Genomic DNA, 15,294 nt, shown 5'->3' with positions numbered 1-15,294 from the left:
AACGGCCGTCAATACTACGACAGCAAAACCAACAGGGCCGAAGAAGACGGGCAGGTTGCACCGTGCTCTCTGTCGATACCTGCCAAATATGGGCTTGCGAATGGGTCATTGTTGCATTGAACCAGAAATGGAGGACGCGAGAAACAGAAGGGGCTCGACCTTCCTCTTTTTGCTCTTTTTTTTCCTTTCTTTTCTGTTTTTCTTTTCTGTTTTTCTTCCATTCTTTTTTTCTTTTTTACCTTTCTCGGTTCTTTTCTTTCTGTCCGTCTTTACTTCTGTTTTCCTTATTTTGTTTATTTCGCCTGCGCTACTTTGGTTTTCTAATTCATAATTCCACACGTTTTGTTTTCTTTCCTTATGCGGCTGTTGCTTCATAACTCGTTCTTAGCTGCTACTCCGTTCTCCGTCTCAGGCTCCGTCTTGCTACCATGGCATCTCCACTTACCCCCTCGCCATCCCCGGTATTTCTCGTCGGCATATTATTCCCTGCTAGTCACCCCGAACCCACGAGGGGCGGTCGGCTCGCCAAATGAGGGGAAGAGGAACAACAAGACTTTGCAGTGTTGGGATGTTGAGGCTAGTCGACCGTTGCTGTCACCATTTACACAGTCCCCTGCCCCATATCCTGTTATGGTAGCAGCGCATGTTTTGGCGGAAGGCTGGATCCTCGAGCAGGTGTAAGTTACTGTTGTGGCTTTGCCCGATTTTGGCTAGCCAGGCGGGACAACGGAGCTGCAGGTAAGAAGTGCGGAGAAAGGCACGGTGGCAGGGTGGCAGGGTGGTCAGAGAAGAGGAGGGGGAATGGGGGAATGGGGGCCCCGAGAAAACTGGCTCGCTACAACATACTCCTCACTTGGCGATCCCTTTATCTGACAAAAGCAGCCGGCAGATGGTGATTGGAACAGCGATCAACCTCCTTCCTGGCCCAGACGCAGTGTGACATGCATGTGAGCGGCACAGACGCGGGACTTATTTTGACGGATGTGGCGGAAATCGGCTGGAGTTGTCATGGGGGAGAAAAGAAAAAAAAAAAAAAAAAAAAAAAAAAAAAAAAAAAAGAAAACCCGGCTGCATGCCAAACGCTTTCCTTTCAAACCCGAACGACAAATTATCAAAACTCACACGTGAGGCTGAAGGCACATTTGCACATAATTATTGAGACGCTCTCAGTGGTGATGCGTTATCAACAGATTGCTTGTTGCACACGTCGTCGTTTCACGGACACCAGAAGTGCACCATTATTTACCGTTGGAAGTGTATATATCGTATTGTACATATTTACAGTCTTGCTTCCGGCGACTGCCCCAAGTCCTTGATTAGAGGTCTTCTTTCCATCTGGCTTTGTCCATCTAAAATTAGAAACACGAAGCAGAAAGCCCAAAATAGGAAGAAGAGCGGGAAATTAAACAGGAACAAAAAAAGAATAGAGTAGGGTGCTTCTCGTCCATGGATTCGTTTCCCATTGCCCGACCGACCCAGACACACAAGCGCTGCAATGCTCTCGTTCCTCTCGTTGCCGTCATGCCGATGGAAGTGATTTTCTTATTTTTTGTGATGTGGCTTTTAAGACGAAAAATAAGAAAAATAAGAAAACATAAAAAACAATGGCAAAACAAAGAAAACGCCTCCACCTCCGAATGAAAAGTCCAACACAAAAAACCATCAAGAGATCATGGCCCAGTATGCATGCCGTATGTTTTAGTTTAGACAAAGGGAGAGAGGAATGGGGATTTTTTAACACAGAAATGACCAAAAAGGAGGACAGAAACAAACACAATGAAACAGGGATCCAAAGACAGCCGACGACCGACTACCCCTTGAACGCGGGGGCCGGGGCCGGGGCCGGGCCCAGATCTGTGTCGGTGTTGGAGGGCGGGAATGGTGGCGGCGCGTCGTTGTTAAAGTACTTTGAGAACTCGTCCTTGTCGGGGAACGGCCGCGGGCCCAGCAGGCGCACGAGGTCGTCGCGCGTCAGCATCTCCTTGCGCAGCAGCTCCTCGGCGACGAGGCCAATTTCGGCCTTGCGGGCCGTCAGCAGGTCCTTGCACTGCTTGTAGGCGGCGTCGACGATGCGGCGCACCTCGGCGTCGATCGTCTGCGCCGTCGACTCGGCAAACGGCTTCTGGAACTGGTTCTGGTCGTCCTGGCGGAAGTGCAGCGGGCCGACCTTGTCGGACATGCCCCACTCGGTCACCATGGTCGTGGCCATGCGCGTGACCTTTTTGAAGTCGTCGCTGGCGCCCGTCGTCACCGTGTCAAAGTGCAGCTCCTCCGAGATGCGGCCGCCGAGCGTCATGGCCATGCGGTCCATGAGCTGCTTGACGTTCATCAGGTAGGCGTCGCCGACGGGCAGGTACTGCGCGTAGCCCAGCGCGCCCTGGCCGCGGGGGATGATGGAGACCTTGAGCAGCGGGTCGGCATACTCAAAGTACCAGCCGCAGATGGCGTGGCCGGCCTCGTGGTACGCGACGGTGCGCTTCTCTTGGGGGTTGAGCACCAGCGACTTGCGTTCGAGACCACCGACGACGCGCTCAATGGCCTGCTCAAAGTGCTTCATCTCGACCGTCTCGGCATTGGCACGGGCGGCTAAAGCGTGGAATGGTCAGTAAGGGAAAACAAGATCAACAAAGTACACAAACAGACTCACCAACGAGAGCAGCTTCGTTCACGGCGTTGGCAATGTCGGCACCGGCAAAGCCCGGCGTCAGCGCGGCCAGACGGCCGACCAGGTAGTCAATGTCCTCCTTGGTAACAATCTTGGCCAGGTAGACACGGAAGATGTCCTGGCGGCCCGACATCGTGGGGCGGTCAATGTTGATGTGACGGTCGAAGCGGCCGGGGCGCATGAGCGCCTTGTCCAGGATGTCGGGGCGGTTCGTGCCGGCCAGCACGACCACCTGCTCCGACGTGTTGAAACCGTCCATCTCCGTCAGGATCTGGTTGAGCGTGGCCTCGCGCTCGTCGTTGCCGCCCGAGCTGAACTTGCCGTCGCCGCGCGAGCGTCCAATGGCGTCGATCTCGTCGATGAAGACAATGCAGGGCGCGCTCTTGCGTGCCGTGGCAAACAGGTCGCGCACACGCGACGCACCGACGCCGACAAACATCTCCACAAACTCGGAACCGCTCACACTGAAGAAGGGCACGCCCGACTCGCCGGCCGTGGCCTTGGCCAGCAGCGTCTTGCCAGTACCGGGCGGACCGGCCAGGATGGCACCGCGCGGAATCTTGGCGCCCAGGCGCTGGAAGCGCTCGGGCTGCTTGAGGAAGCTGACAAACTCCATGATCTCGACCTTGGCCTCGTCCATGCCGGCCACGTCCGAGAACTTGACCTTGACGGCCGACTCGTGGTTGAAGCGCTTGGCCTTGCTCTTGCCGTAGCCAAAGATGCCGCTGGAGCCGCCCATGCCGCCGGCGCCGCGCCGCGTCAACCAGTACATGAGGCCGATCAGCAGGATCGACGGACCGAAGCCCATCAGCAGACTGCCGAGCATGCCCTCTGAGGCGTAGCTCACGGGGAGGCGCTCGGACGGTGGGATCTGCAGCTCGTCCTGGGCCTCTTCGAGGCGGCGCTCGAAGCTGTCGACCGAGCCGATGGAGAAGTAGTACTGCTGCCACGGGTTGGCGGCGGCCGAGTCGGGGTAGGCGGACTGCGTGGCCTCGCGGTTCAGCTCGACAAGGACGCGCTTGCCCGTGACCGTCAGCCGCTCGACAAGGCCGCGGTCAAGAAAGTTGCGCCGCAGCTCCTGCCACGTGATTTCGGTCGTCTGGCCGCCGGGGAACAGGATGGAGTAGATTGGGTAGAAGATGGCCGCTCCGAGCGCCCAGCCGACCCAGTCGTTGCCCTCGAATATACTTTTGGGGCCGCCCTTTTTGCCGTCGCCGCCCTTGTTGCCGCCCTGTTGCTGGCCGTGTTGGCCTTGTTGGTTGTTGTTGTTGCTGTTGTTGTTGCCACCGTCGTTGTTCAGGTTCGGCTGACCAGACGCACCCGGCTGGTGCGAGCCGGGCTGCTGCGGGTCGTTGGAGTTGAACATGCCGTGCTGATTGTGCTGGTCGTTTTGGCTGTCCTTGTTGGCCGGGTCGCTGGGTGGGCGGTTGGCGGAGTGCATGCCGGCCTCGTCGTCCGAGAACTGCTTGGCCATGTTGAACGCCACCTTGACGACCTTCATGCCGTCGGCCAGGCTGAGGCCGCCGGCTTTTTGCTTGGCAATCAGCTCACGCAGCTCGACGGGCGCACCGTAGCGACGCACACCCTCAATGACCTCGAGCATGCTGTCGCGGCGCGACGGCGGCGAAAAAGACAGGATGCGCGACAGGATGGCCAGTTCCTCGTCGTTCAGGCGGACCCAGTTCGGCGGCAGGGGCCGCTCCTCCACAGGCGGTTGGCTGGTCTTGTCGGACGATGCTTCGGCGTCTGTCTGCGACTGCTGGGGCTGCTGCGTCTGCTGCTGGTTGTCCTGGGGCGACTGTTCGCTGCCGAGCTTGCCACCATCCTCGAGACGGTCAGCCTGCTCGGCGAGCTTCTCCTGCTCGGTGGGCGCGTTGTTCTCCTCGCTCTTCGGCACAGCCGACTCCCCTTCCTTGTCGGATTTTCTCTTCCGACGGCCATTGGACGGCGGCGGGGTCGGTCCGGCCGAGTAGAATCGCAGCGACTGCTGCAGCGCGGACTGTGTGGCAGCGCTGGGAGACAGCGTAGCTCGTAACGGTGTAGAGGCGAGCATGCACCGGGGCTTGGGTGCGGCAGAGGCAGCGGCCGACGCCAGCCGGCGAAGGGGGGAGGAGGACGAGGGAGACGGAGCGGATGAATGCAGCCGGACAAACGCCGTCTGCTGTCTGCTCGGCGAACGACGTGCCAGCGCCAGCCGCGTTGCTGCAGTCGTGGCCGATGAGGCCGACGGCGAGGGCCGCAGCCGGAGCAGTGTCGTGCTGCTCATTGTTGCCTGTGACTGAACAGGCAGATGAGGACGTGAAGCCGCGGCGGACGACAGAAAAGATGAGGGGATTCGGAAGCACAGGAAGCACCGGCTCGCCTACAGGGGCATGGATGACGGTGTCGACGGTGTCGACGGTGTCGAGGATGCGTCGGAGTCCGGATGCGGGTGTGTTGAGCGAACCAAAGGTGGCGTTGCCGGGCGCGGACCTTGGCGGAGAAAACGGTCTCGTGATTTTCGAAGGGAACAGAAGCCGAAAGAAAGCTGGGCTCCGAAATCTCGAAAATGCTCAGCGGAGCGACTGCTCACGCTGCTGGTCAATTGGGTGCGGGCGTGCAGCGCGCCGTGTCTGCCTTGTCGGTCACGTCAGGCGTGAGGGGAGGCGCGGATGTGTTGTGCGTGTGTCGCTCGCCCGGGATTGCTTGGGGTCGTGGGCTGAGGATGCTGGCAAGGTGGTGGTGGTGATCGATTCTAGGCTGTGGGAAAAATTACGATTATGAGCCATTGGGTGGCCGCCACTGCCCCACCGATCGTTGCTGACTAACATCAAAAAGTCACATGGCATGGCACGTGTGGTGACGCACCCAACACAGTGGAGCCCCACAATTCACGGCCTTGTGGCAGCGACGCGCCAGACGCGTCTGCCCGCGTAAAGCGCATTAAGTGGCTGTTTTTTGTGTACTTCGTGCCATTGAAGCGCACAAACAGCATCACCACCGCCAACAACCACGATCCTGCGCCCTGTTGCCGGACCATTCGAGCATTGAGAGCCGACGCCGACTCTAAGCGGTTCTCTTCACTTCGGCGACAATGGACGCCACGGCAGCAAACGAGACCATGGAGCCGGTGGACGTCGTCCATCCCGAAGTTCGAGCACATATCACGAGTCTTGTGTCTGCGGTATGTTTGATGAGGGCGGGGGCGTGTGCGGCACCGGCGGACAGGAGCCTGTGGCAGTCATTGGTCTAACATTCTCACCAACGCGGCAGCTCGGCGGCTTCGACGAAGATGGCACGTACCAGCTGGGCGACGACGCCCTCGACGTCCTGCGCGACATCAAGAAATGGATCCGCTTCTACGACCAGAAACTCAACCGCATGGACGTGGCCCGCTGCCTAGCCGAGACGAACCTGGTCGGCGGCGACCTGCTCGCCATTCTGGCCACATGGCACGAGAACGCCAACCTGCAGCGCTTCCGTGCCCGTGTCGCCCTCGCCTGCTACGAGATCCTCACGCCGTTGACCTGGCCGCTCGAAAAGGACCCCGAGACCATGACCGTCAACCACCACCGCCACCTGCCCGTGCTGCAGCTGGCCCAGCTGGCCTACAAGCGCGCCATTGTCAACTACGACGGCGCCCAGATCCTGCACACGGCCGTGCGTGCGGCCCTGCCGTCCATGGCTGTCCCCCTCGGCGACCGCTCGTTGCGCGACCAGGGCGTGATCAAGCTGGTTCTGTTCTTCCTGCGCAATGTCGCCATGATCGAGCCGCCGCCCGGCGTCCAGTATGACGGCGACGAGTCACAGATCTCGCGGTCCACCACCATTGACGCCTTTTCGTACCAGGACATCTTTCTGGTGCTGCTGACCGTGGCCTCCAACATGGGCGAGGATTTCCGCACAGAGGACACGACCGTCATGGAGGTCATCTTCCACCTCGTCAAGCGCGTCGACACCGCCAAGCTGTTTATGGACGCGACGCAGCTCAACCACACCAAGGCCTCCGAGCTGACCGACATGATGCAGAAGGAGACGGCCATGCTGCACGCCTTCAACAAGAACGGCCCCACGCGCCACAGCCGCTTCGGCACCATGGTCTGGGTCGACCGCGGCGAGGGCAAGATGTCGACGCTGTCGGGCCAGGACGCGCTGATGGGCTCTGCCGCCCGCGAACGCAAAATGGACAACAGCAAGAAGTTTCGGCCGCCCCGCCGAGGCCGCAAGCGCGACGAGAAGCAGGAGCTCGTCGGCCTTGGCGCGCCCGTGTCCCTCAACGCGCGCGCCAACGCTCAGCTGCGCAAGTTTGTCGAGGAGTTTCTGGACGCCGGCTTCAACCCGTTGTTTCAGCACATTCGCAAGTCGATTGACCGTGAGGCCCCGCACGTCCAGCACCACCACCGCGCTCAGTTCTTCTACCTGGTGTCGTGGTTCCTCGAGGCCGAGCGCATGCGGCAAAAGGCGCAAAAGGCGCAAAAGGCGCAAAAGGCGCAAAAGGCACAAACGGCCCAGACGGCACAGCGGGGCCAAGAGAAAGCCCATCCAACTCAACCTCCTACGGACGAGGTCAGCAGCTTTAACCTCGTGGCCGGCGTGCTGAACCAAGAAATGTTCATTTTCCTGGGGCGCGCCCTCGACCGGTCGAACAACGACAAGGACTGGCCCGAGTTGACGGTGGTGATGCGCTGTTTCACGCAGATTCTTCTGACCGTGCAAGACATGTCTGAGTCCAAGAGCGAAGACGACGAGGAGATTGCCGAGAACATTTTGAGCCGTCTCTTTTACGAAGAAACGACCCACGACGCCGTCACCAACATTGTCAAGAACTTCAAGGACCAGGGCTACGAGTACCTCGACGCCTGTACAGAACTTGCGCACACCTACTTGCGCATACTCGAAGCCTATTCGAAGCAGAACGTAGACCTCCAGGTCCGCTCGCGTCGGCGAACCCGGACAAAGAAGAAGGCAGCCAAGGCGGCGGCGAGCACACGGGCTGCCATTGGCGATGCTGCAGGGGACGGCGGTGACGCCGAGCACTTGGCCCCCGACACACAGAATGACGACGATGACGAGTCCGCCGACGACGAGGCAGCCGCCCAAAAAACAAGCACAGAGCGCAACTTTGACTTCAAGCGCTTTTCCGCCCGCTTTGCGGTGCAGGGCGTCATCAACACATTTGTCAAGCTCCTCCACAACTACCGAGATCTCAGCGACGCCCAGCTCAAGCGCGCGCACCGCTTCTTCTACCGCGTGGCTTTCAAGCAGGAGATGAGCGTCATGCTCTTCCGCGTGGACATTGTTCGGCTGCTCTTCAACATGATCAAGGGACCCGAGCCTCTCGACCGGCAGAACGCCATGTACCGTGACTGGGAGGAGCTCTCGAGGCAGATTCTGCGCAAGTGCTTCAAGAAGATTGAGGAGCGGCCCGTGTTGATCATTGAGATGCTGTTCTCGAAGACGGCTGGGACGGCACACTTCCTCGAGTACGGTTACGAGAAACAGACGGTGTCGTCGTCCGCGCCGAAGCCTGGCGGGCTGCTCGAGTTCCGTGAGGAGCTGGACAAGGACCGCCAGATTGCCATCTTGGTGGGCGTTCTCTTGGACAAAAACCACCACGATCTGCTCACCTGGATCAAGAACCAGGTTGGCATGGCCGCAGCCGAGCGGCGGGCGTGGAAGGCGACTGAGACTGCCGCGACTGCTGCCGCTGCGGCGGAGACAGCCACAGCAGCAGACGGCGACGAGTCCACCCCACTCGACACACCCTCTACGGCTTCCGTTGTCAGGCGTGACGCCCCCACCATTAGCATTCGACCCAGCGACGACGCTTGCAAGAAGGCCATGTTCAAGAACTCGCATCTGCGTCTCCTGATGCAGCTGGTGGGCATGGAACGCCTGGCGCCCTCGATCGACGAGACGCCTGACTCGACGTGGATCTTCGCGTCGCACGTCACCGCCGGCGAGCTTGAGGAGTCGCTCGAGTTTATCAACCGGGCCGAGTTTGACCCGCCGACCTTTGACAACAACCAGTCGGCCGAGGACCAGCTGAAGCGCAAGACGGCGCCCCGCAAGAAGGCGGTGTACGACGACGACGGCGACGACGAGGACGGCAGGATTGACGACGAGATGCTGTTCCCGGCCGGCGGTCCGACGGCCCGTAACATCGTCGAAGACGGCCTGGATGGCGGCCGCAAAAGGAGAACCATCCGGCGGCGCCGCAAAAAGACGGACGAGGACGGCAACGAGCTCGAGGGCCCGACGGAAGAAGAACTCGATGCGAGGGCGCGGCTGCGGCGAGCCAAGGAGCTCGAAAAGGCGCGGCGCATCAAGAGCGACGTGTATGTGCACGCGAGCGACGATGAGACGGACGACGAGAAGGACCGCGAGTTCTTTGCGCGCGAGGAGGCGACAAGGAAGCGGATCCACCGTGCTGTGCAGCAGAGTCTGCTGTCGAGCAAGGGCGACGACAGCGATGCTTTGGCCACCACACCGAGCAAGCCGACCAAAGCCAAGCGCACGTCGACCGTGCTGTCCGATGACGATGACCTCCATGACAGCAGCGACCTGGACCTTGCCTCCTCGCAAGACCTGCTAGCATCAGGCCGGCGAAGCCGTAAGCGGAGAAAGTCGAGCGAGGTGGCGTCGGGCACGGACGATGCTGACGGCGATGCCGGTGAGGTCGTCGTCAAGAAGAAGGCGCCGCCAAGGAGACGACCGCATGCCGGCTTCGTTGACAGCAGTGACGAGGAGGATGAGGATGACAACAAGAAGCAGGCGGCAGTCGAGAATCCAATCCCAGTGGCCAGTCAAAGTGGTGACGCCATGGACGTGGACGTATCATCACCTGCCGTCTTGTCTGAAAAGACGGGCGGACAGATCCAGCTCAACGGCAACACCAACGCCGATGGGGCGAACAACGTGGACGATGATGCTGACGACGATGTTCCGGTCGCCAGCAAGAAACGGACGGCGCGGGCCAAGTCGGGCTTTCTTGCAGACAGTGATGACGAGTAGAGAGGGACACGTATATCATGAAAGGGTTATGACCTGTGGCGGCTCTATGTGGGTATGTTTTGTTCTTGGTTTGTTTTCTCATGGCGACGCGCTGTTTGGCATATATCAATGGTCACTGTTTGGGCACGGCTAGTCAAATTTTATGGTAATTTTTCACTCTTATAGACTGTGAGAAAGAATGAAATCCAATCACGATCCATTGCTGTCTCCTGCCTCTCTTCTCTTAGTCTCCTTGTTTCCGCCCCGTGCTCCTTGCGTTGCTCCGACGTCTCCCCCCCGGAAGGTCATGCCTTTATGGGCAGACCATCTACTTCTTGCCAGAGCCAGCGCCGCTGCCCTTGGTGCCCGTGGAGCCCATGTTGCCGCCGCTGTTTGCGGCATTGGCGTTGTTCGTGTTGGTTGCCGCAGCAGACTGGGCGCGCGCGGCAAATCCACCCGAGGACATGTCCTTTCCACTGCGGGCCTATTCACAAGCAGAAGAATCGTCAGCAACAAACTGGATGCACACAGACATGCCAAGGACACGGTTTTCGACTGACCTGGCTCGACTGGATGCGCGACGAGTCACCGCTGGTCATTTGATTAGGGGGAGCCATTGTGATGGTTGTTGTTGGCGGTGGTGTTGCTTGGGTAATTCCGTTTGTAGCTGGAAATAGTCTGGTTGTGTTGGTTGTTTGATCTGTGGTTTCGAGTCCAAATCGTCGAGGTGAGGAGCGGGCTGGGCCCGACATTTATAGTCGTTTCTGAGAAAAGTGAGACACGAATCGGAGGTAGTGAATAAGTAGCACACGAGGCAGACTGTAGTGAATGTGCATTGTCGTAGTAATCGTGAGGTAAGAAACGGCAGTGTCAATGGCGGGTGTCTATCGTGAGTAAGAGGCAATGCTTCACATTACCATCAACTGTTTCATGATGATTGACTCCGTGAGATTTAAGCGTGAGGCAGCAGAAGTGTTAGGAAACGCAGTCCGTGATATTGCGCACAATGCACCTTTGTCACTATACATGTTATCCGACAAACAGCTCATTTAAAGCGTCATTCCGACGTCGTCACCGGCAGCACAAAATATATGAAGTAATGAATACCCCTCCTATTGCGAAGCGCTTAATAATTAATGGTTTTACATTCACATCATCACATTCCCATATGGTCAAGGTATCATGTTGTCATCCAGTATGAGTTGGCATTTGTCTCAACACCATGTCTCAGTCGACATCTCATGCGGCGCCGCCGAAAATGGCCTTGTTCTCCTGTGATATCTCGACAACCTTTTGCGCTAGATCGAGGTCTATAATTATAATCGCGAAAGTCAGCAGACAATCCAATTGTGAATCATGAATACTGATCGGCAGACATCGCCACTGCACGTACCGACATCCACGCCCAAATCTTGTGCACTCAGCACCTTGACCGACAGGTCAGGCATGACCTTGCCGACAATCTGAGCAGCATTGCCGCCAACGAGATGTGATTCCTAAGGAGGGATTTAGTAGGTGAACTTGCTCCTGCCACACCATCGATCGCTTGCATACGCACCCGGTTCAGGTTGACGGTAATATGGCCATCGGCGTCGAGAATAGCACTCTCGCCGCGCAGCTGGACCACCTTGCCGACAATAAGGACGTTGCGGTTGACGTAGCTGTTGAGGTACGAGCACGAGACCCTCGGCGTTTCCATGGAGGCCATCTTGGGCAAGGGTGGTGGGGCGAAGAAGGCGCGTGGGAGAGTTTATGGAGAACGAAGATGGATGCCAGCAAAGGAGCGGTATCGTCGGTGCGGAACGCGGGCTGTGAAGTGATGATGTCGCTGGGAATGTTTGGAGGGGCAGATGAGCTTGACGCGTTACAGTAGAAAGACGCGTTCTCAATTAAAACCACGTGATGCATCACGTGTGAGAAACAATTAGGCCCACATAGGAAGGCTGTTGGCCAAACTGGGTGTATCACGACAAGTTGCGGATTGATTTCTAGTCTTCTGAAGAATATGCATATGTAACTTGCTCCAAAAATACGGAAATGCTTTACTAAATTTGAATCCTGTCCTAGTCGTACTCGTACATGGTAATTTTGTTTTCGTACTTTTTTTTCATCGTCCGCCTCAACTACTCAACCAATGACTGTCTGACCTGTAGCCAGACCGCTCGGTTTTGCGCCCTGGATGTAGATGCGGCTGACCAGATCGCTCTGGTGCGCATCAATCATCTCGTGCAGCGCGGCGCGCTCGACGACAATGCGGCCCGTCTCCAGCAGGTCCTTGACGTCGACGTCGGCGACGGCCAGCGCGCGGCCGTCCTCGCCGGCGGTCTCGAGGCTGGTGAACAGGTTGGGGCGGCGGTCGGTCGTGATGAACGTGGTGCGGCCGGCCAGACGGCCCCATGCCTGGCCGATGCTGCCGATGCCCGTGCCGGCCGCTGCCGCAATGCCAGGGACAACATCACTGGTGCCGCCGACCAGCGGCGTCGTCGACCGCGTGGACGCCGTGCCCATCTCGCCGTTCAGGAGGGAGCGGACATAGCGCTTGACAAAGCCGTCCTCGAGGGAGCGGTCGAGCGTGCCGGCCTGGGCCAGGCGCAAAAAGGCGTCGGGCAGCGGCAGCTCCAGGCCGTCCTCGCACACAATCAGCTCGCCGCGGCGGTAGCGGTAGGACAGCGCGGTCCGCCAGGCGCGATCGTACATCTTGCGGTTGAGGTCGGTGCCAAAGTCGCGCGGGTGGGGGCCAAAGGTCTTGCCACCGCCGCGTATCAGAGGCGACTGGCGCGTGCCGACGCGCGCCATGCCCGATCCCTTTTGCCTGCGCATCTTGCGGTGGGAGCCGTGGACGTCCCAGCGGGTCTTGGACGAGGCCGTGCCCTGGCGCGTGTTGTCGCCCTCGTACACGACAGCCAAGTGCAGCAGGTCGCGGCGCAGGGGCAGCTGCAGGTGCTGGGCGGGCCAGAGCTCGAGGGCGCGGGGCTCGAGGCTCGGGAAGGCAAACACAGTGACGGGGACGGTACGCTCGGTGATGCTCTGGACGGTGGTCGGGGCCGTGGCAGCCGGCGGGACGGTGGACGCAAACGAGGACGGCATGCGCTTTGAATGAGAGGAAGAGGAGGAGGCGGAGGAGGAGGCGGCGGGCGAGGCGGAGCGCGGTGTTGTCGCCAAAGGCTTGTTTTGTGATGGTGATGTCGAGAACGCGCGAGGCTGTTGTGGTGGTGAGGAGGCAGCGGAGGAGCAAGGCTGGAGGTGCACGTGTTAGGAGGATGCTTTCAAGCAAAACAGACGATACAGGTGTCAGGAAGTACGCACCACGAGAGCCCTGCGGCCGGTCTGGGAGCTCAACGTCAGGCCATAAAAGGCCTCCGAGAGGCTCTGCGCTCCACGCCGTGCAGCCATTGTGAGGCGCTAGGCGGTAGCAGGCGAGTGAGATCGTAGCAGTCCAAGGAGAGTGATGTCGAATGCCCAGAGTGGTGGGTATGGGGGTCGGTGCGGGCGCAGGACAGACGACGGCAATGATGGCACGGGCACAACTGAAGCTTCGATTGATGTCTGGTTGGAGGTCGTGATGGGAGAAAAAACAGTCGCTAGCGCACAGACACAGTCCCCGGGTGCGGGCTCGACATTAGCCAATCAGAACCCACAGATTTAGCGAACTTACCATAAATGGACATCACGTGCGCACGCTGTACTTCACTTTGGCGGGCGGAAGGTGCTGTGGAGCCCCTGCCCGTTGCACTCGGAAAAAATTGTCGCGTGGTAAATTATGGGAGCTGTGAATAGCTTCATTGTTTTTTGAGAGCAGCACCACACCAACACAACACGACACCACCCAGACCGACGGACCGGCCACCCCGCCTGTTCTCAGCCACCCCTCCACAATGTCCCGGTACACGCCGGCAGCACGGCCGCTCGTGCAATGCCTGCGGGCCCGTGGCCGCCGCAGCGAGCAAGTCAGTCTCGTCCTCCGACCAGCCACTGCTGTTGCTGCCGCGCAGTCCTCGACGCCGGCTCTCTTCTCGACATCGACTCGCCAATTGGCTCCCACCACCTCCTCTACTTCTTCTTCGTCTTCGTCCTCCTCAGCAACACCGCCCCCGCCGCCACCACAACGACTCGAAGACCTCGAGGGCTGGCAGCAGGATCCCAATCTGACCACGCTGCCCTGGGCCGAGCGAGAGCTCATGCGCCGCGGCACGCCGCCCGTTGGCTCGCGGCGGCGACGTGCGGCCCTGCAGACGGCCACGGCACTGAACCGTGCCAAGGCCGGCAACGACACGCTTGCTGGCCAGGACGGCGGGCCGGTGCCCTTTGAGCTGATGCCGTACCAGTGCTTCCAGGAGGCCCGCAAGGTGCTGCGGGCGGACCGCGAGGAGAAGCTGCGCCAGATTGCCGCCGAGACGGCCAAGATCCGCAAGCTCGAAGAGGTCCTGGCGGCCGGCGACCCGTCCAAGGTCACGTCGCGCGGCGGCACGGCCTACCTGCAGAAGCGCCTGGGCAGCCTGCGCAAGCATCTCGAGCACCTCAAGGTCCTGGCCGACATCAACGACCCGCTCGTCAAGCGCCGCTTCGAGGACGGCCTCGGCGACATGAACAAGCCCATCTACCGCCACCTCGCCCAGGAGCGCTGGCGCGGCCGTCCCCTGCGGCTCATCCAGCAGCGCATCCAGCAGTTCCACCTGGCCCCCGATCTGCTGCCCCCCAGCCAGATCCACCCGTCCGCCGACGTCGAGCTCTTCTTCCGCACCTACAAGGTCGCCCACGGCGCCATCGTCGACAGCTTGATCTCCGAGGTCACGCCGCGCCTGCGCATCCAGGTCTTTGACCGCGGCACCCGCCTGGTGTCCGTCGTCGTCGTCGACCCCGATGTGCCCGATCTGGCGTCCGACGGCTTCTCGCGCCGCGTCCACTTTCTGGCCACCAACATCCCCGTCGCGCCCGCCGACCCCTCGGTCCCGCTGGCCCGCCTCGACCCCGCCAGCCAGGTCGTCCTGCCCTGGCTGCCGGCCTTTGCGCAAAAGGGCTCTGCCCCGCACCGCCTGGCCGTCTTTGTCCTCGAGCAGCCGCCCGTCGACGCCGAGTCCTTTGACAAGAACAGCAGCCGCATCGACACCGCCGCGCTGCAAAAGGCCTTTGCGAGCGACCCGGCCTCGGCCATTGCCGCTGGCGCCGACTCCTCCTCTTCCTCGTCGTTGTCGCCCACGGCCAACCGCGACAACTTTTCCCTCCGCAGCTTCGTCGACAAGCACGACCTGACAGTCGTCGGCTGCACGCTGTTCCGCACCCAGTGGGACGCCGGCACCGAGGGCGTCATGGAGCGCCTCGGTGTCCCCGGCGCCGACCTCGAGCTCAAGGCCACGCGCCTGCCGTCGCTCAAGCCGCCGCGCAAAGCCCGCGGCTGGGAGGCCAAGCACCAGGGTCCCAAGTACCGCCACCTGTGGAAGTACACCCACCGCATTGCCACCCCGCGCCGCAAGTTTGTGCGTTAAGGCCGGTAGTATGTGGGAGGAGCGGGTCGACGGACAGACTCTTACCTTTATTTCTTTACTATTTGGAGCAAGGTCGTTTGGCTGTTGTTTGTGCATACAAAAGTTATTATTTTCAACAGCATGTCGAGCACGTCGGGCACGTCGAGCATGTCCGGCCTGCCATGTGTAAGATAG

At 59.9% G+C, this 15,294-nt stretch overlaps 6 protein-coding genes across 6 annotated transcripts; 2 read left to right on the top strand and 4 right to left on the bottom strand.

Annotated features, from left to right (window-relative positions):
• Positions 1-1,810: 1,810 nt before the first annotated feature.
• SPBR_05517 (AFG3 family protein) lies at positions 1,811-5,684 on the bottom strand (the record flags this gene model as incomplete). The annotated part of the gene is made up of 4 exons (XM_040763781.1): positions 1,811-2,586; positions 2,648-4,664; positions 4,723-5,192; positions 5,513-5,684. The coding sequence occupies 4 exons, from the start codon at positions 5,682-5,684 to the stop codon at positions 1,811-1,813; spliced, it is 3,435 nt and encodes a 1,144-aa protein (XP_040622391.1).
• Positions 5,685-5,738: 54 nt separating this feature from the next.
• SPBR_05515 (replication fork protection complex subunit Tof1/Swi1) lies at positions 5,739-9,658 on the top strand (the record flags this gene model as incomplete). Its single annotated transcript, XM_040763779.1, has 2 exons — positions 5,739-5,828; positions 5,918-9,658. The coding sequence occupies 2 exons, from the start codon at positions 5,739-5,741 to the stop codon at positions 9,656-9,658; spliced, it is 3,831 nt and encodes a 1,276-aa protein (XP_040622390.1).
• Positions 9,659-9,965: 307 nt separating this feature from the next.
• Positions 9,966-10,254, bottom strand: SPBR_09228 (uncharacterized protein; the record flags this gene model as incomplete). Its single annotated transcript, XM_040767354.1, has 2 exons — positions 9,966-10,121; positions 10,198-10,254. The coding sequence occupies 2 exons, from the start codon at positions 10,252-10,254 to the stop codon at positions 9,966-9,968; spliced, it is 213 nt and encodes a 70-aa protein (XP_040622389.1).
• A 622-nt stretch (positions 10,255-10,876) lies between these two features.
• SPBR_06254 (replication factor A3) lies at positions 10,877-11,345 on the bottom strand (the record flags this gene model as incomplete). The annotated part of the gene is made up of 3 exons (XM_040764516.1): positions 10,877-10,947; positions 11,031-11,133; positions 11,196-11,345. 3 exons carry the CDS (start codon positions 11,343-11,345, stop codon positions 10,877-10,879), a joined length of 324 nt encoding a protein of 107 aa, XP_040622388.1.
• A 419-nt stretch (positions 11,346-11,764) lies between these two features.
• Positions 11,765-13,030, bottom strand: SPBR_05972 (60S ribosomal protein L4, mitochondrial precursor; the record flags this gene model as incomplete). The annotated part of the gene is made up of 2 exons (XM_040764234.1): positions 11,765-12,838; positions 12,944-13,030. The coding sequence occupies 2 exons, from the start codon at positions 13,028-13,030 to the stop codon at positions 11,765-11,767; spliced, it is 1,161 nt and encodes a 386-aa protein (XP_040622387.1).
• Positions 13,031-13,512: 482 nt separating this feature from the next.
• Positions 13,513-15,120, top strand: SPBR_05849 (mitochondrial large ribosomal subunit; the record flags this gene model as incomplete). The annotated part of the gene is made up of 1 exon (XM_040764112.1): positions 13,513-15,120. One exon carries the CDS (start codon positions 13,513-13,515, stop codon positions 15,118-15,120), a length of 1,608 nt encoding a protein of 535 aa, XP_040622386.1.
• Between the last annotated feature and the right edge of the window lie 174 nt (positions 15,121-15,294).

Source organism: Sporothrix brasiliensis (genome assembly GCF_000820605.1).
Source record: "Sporothrix brasiliensis 5110 chromosome Unknown Cont15, whole genome shotgun sequence".
Taxonomy (NCBI): domain Eukaryota; kingdom Fungi; phylum Ascomycota; class Sordariomycetes; order Ophiostomatales; family Ophiostomataceae; genus Sporothrix; species Sporothrix brasiliensis.
This window is presented reverse-complemented; position numbering and strand designations above follow the sequence as displayed.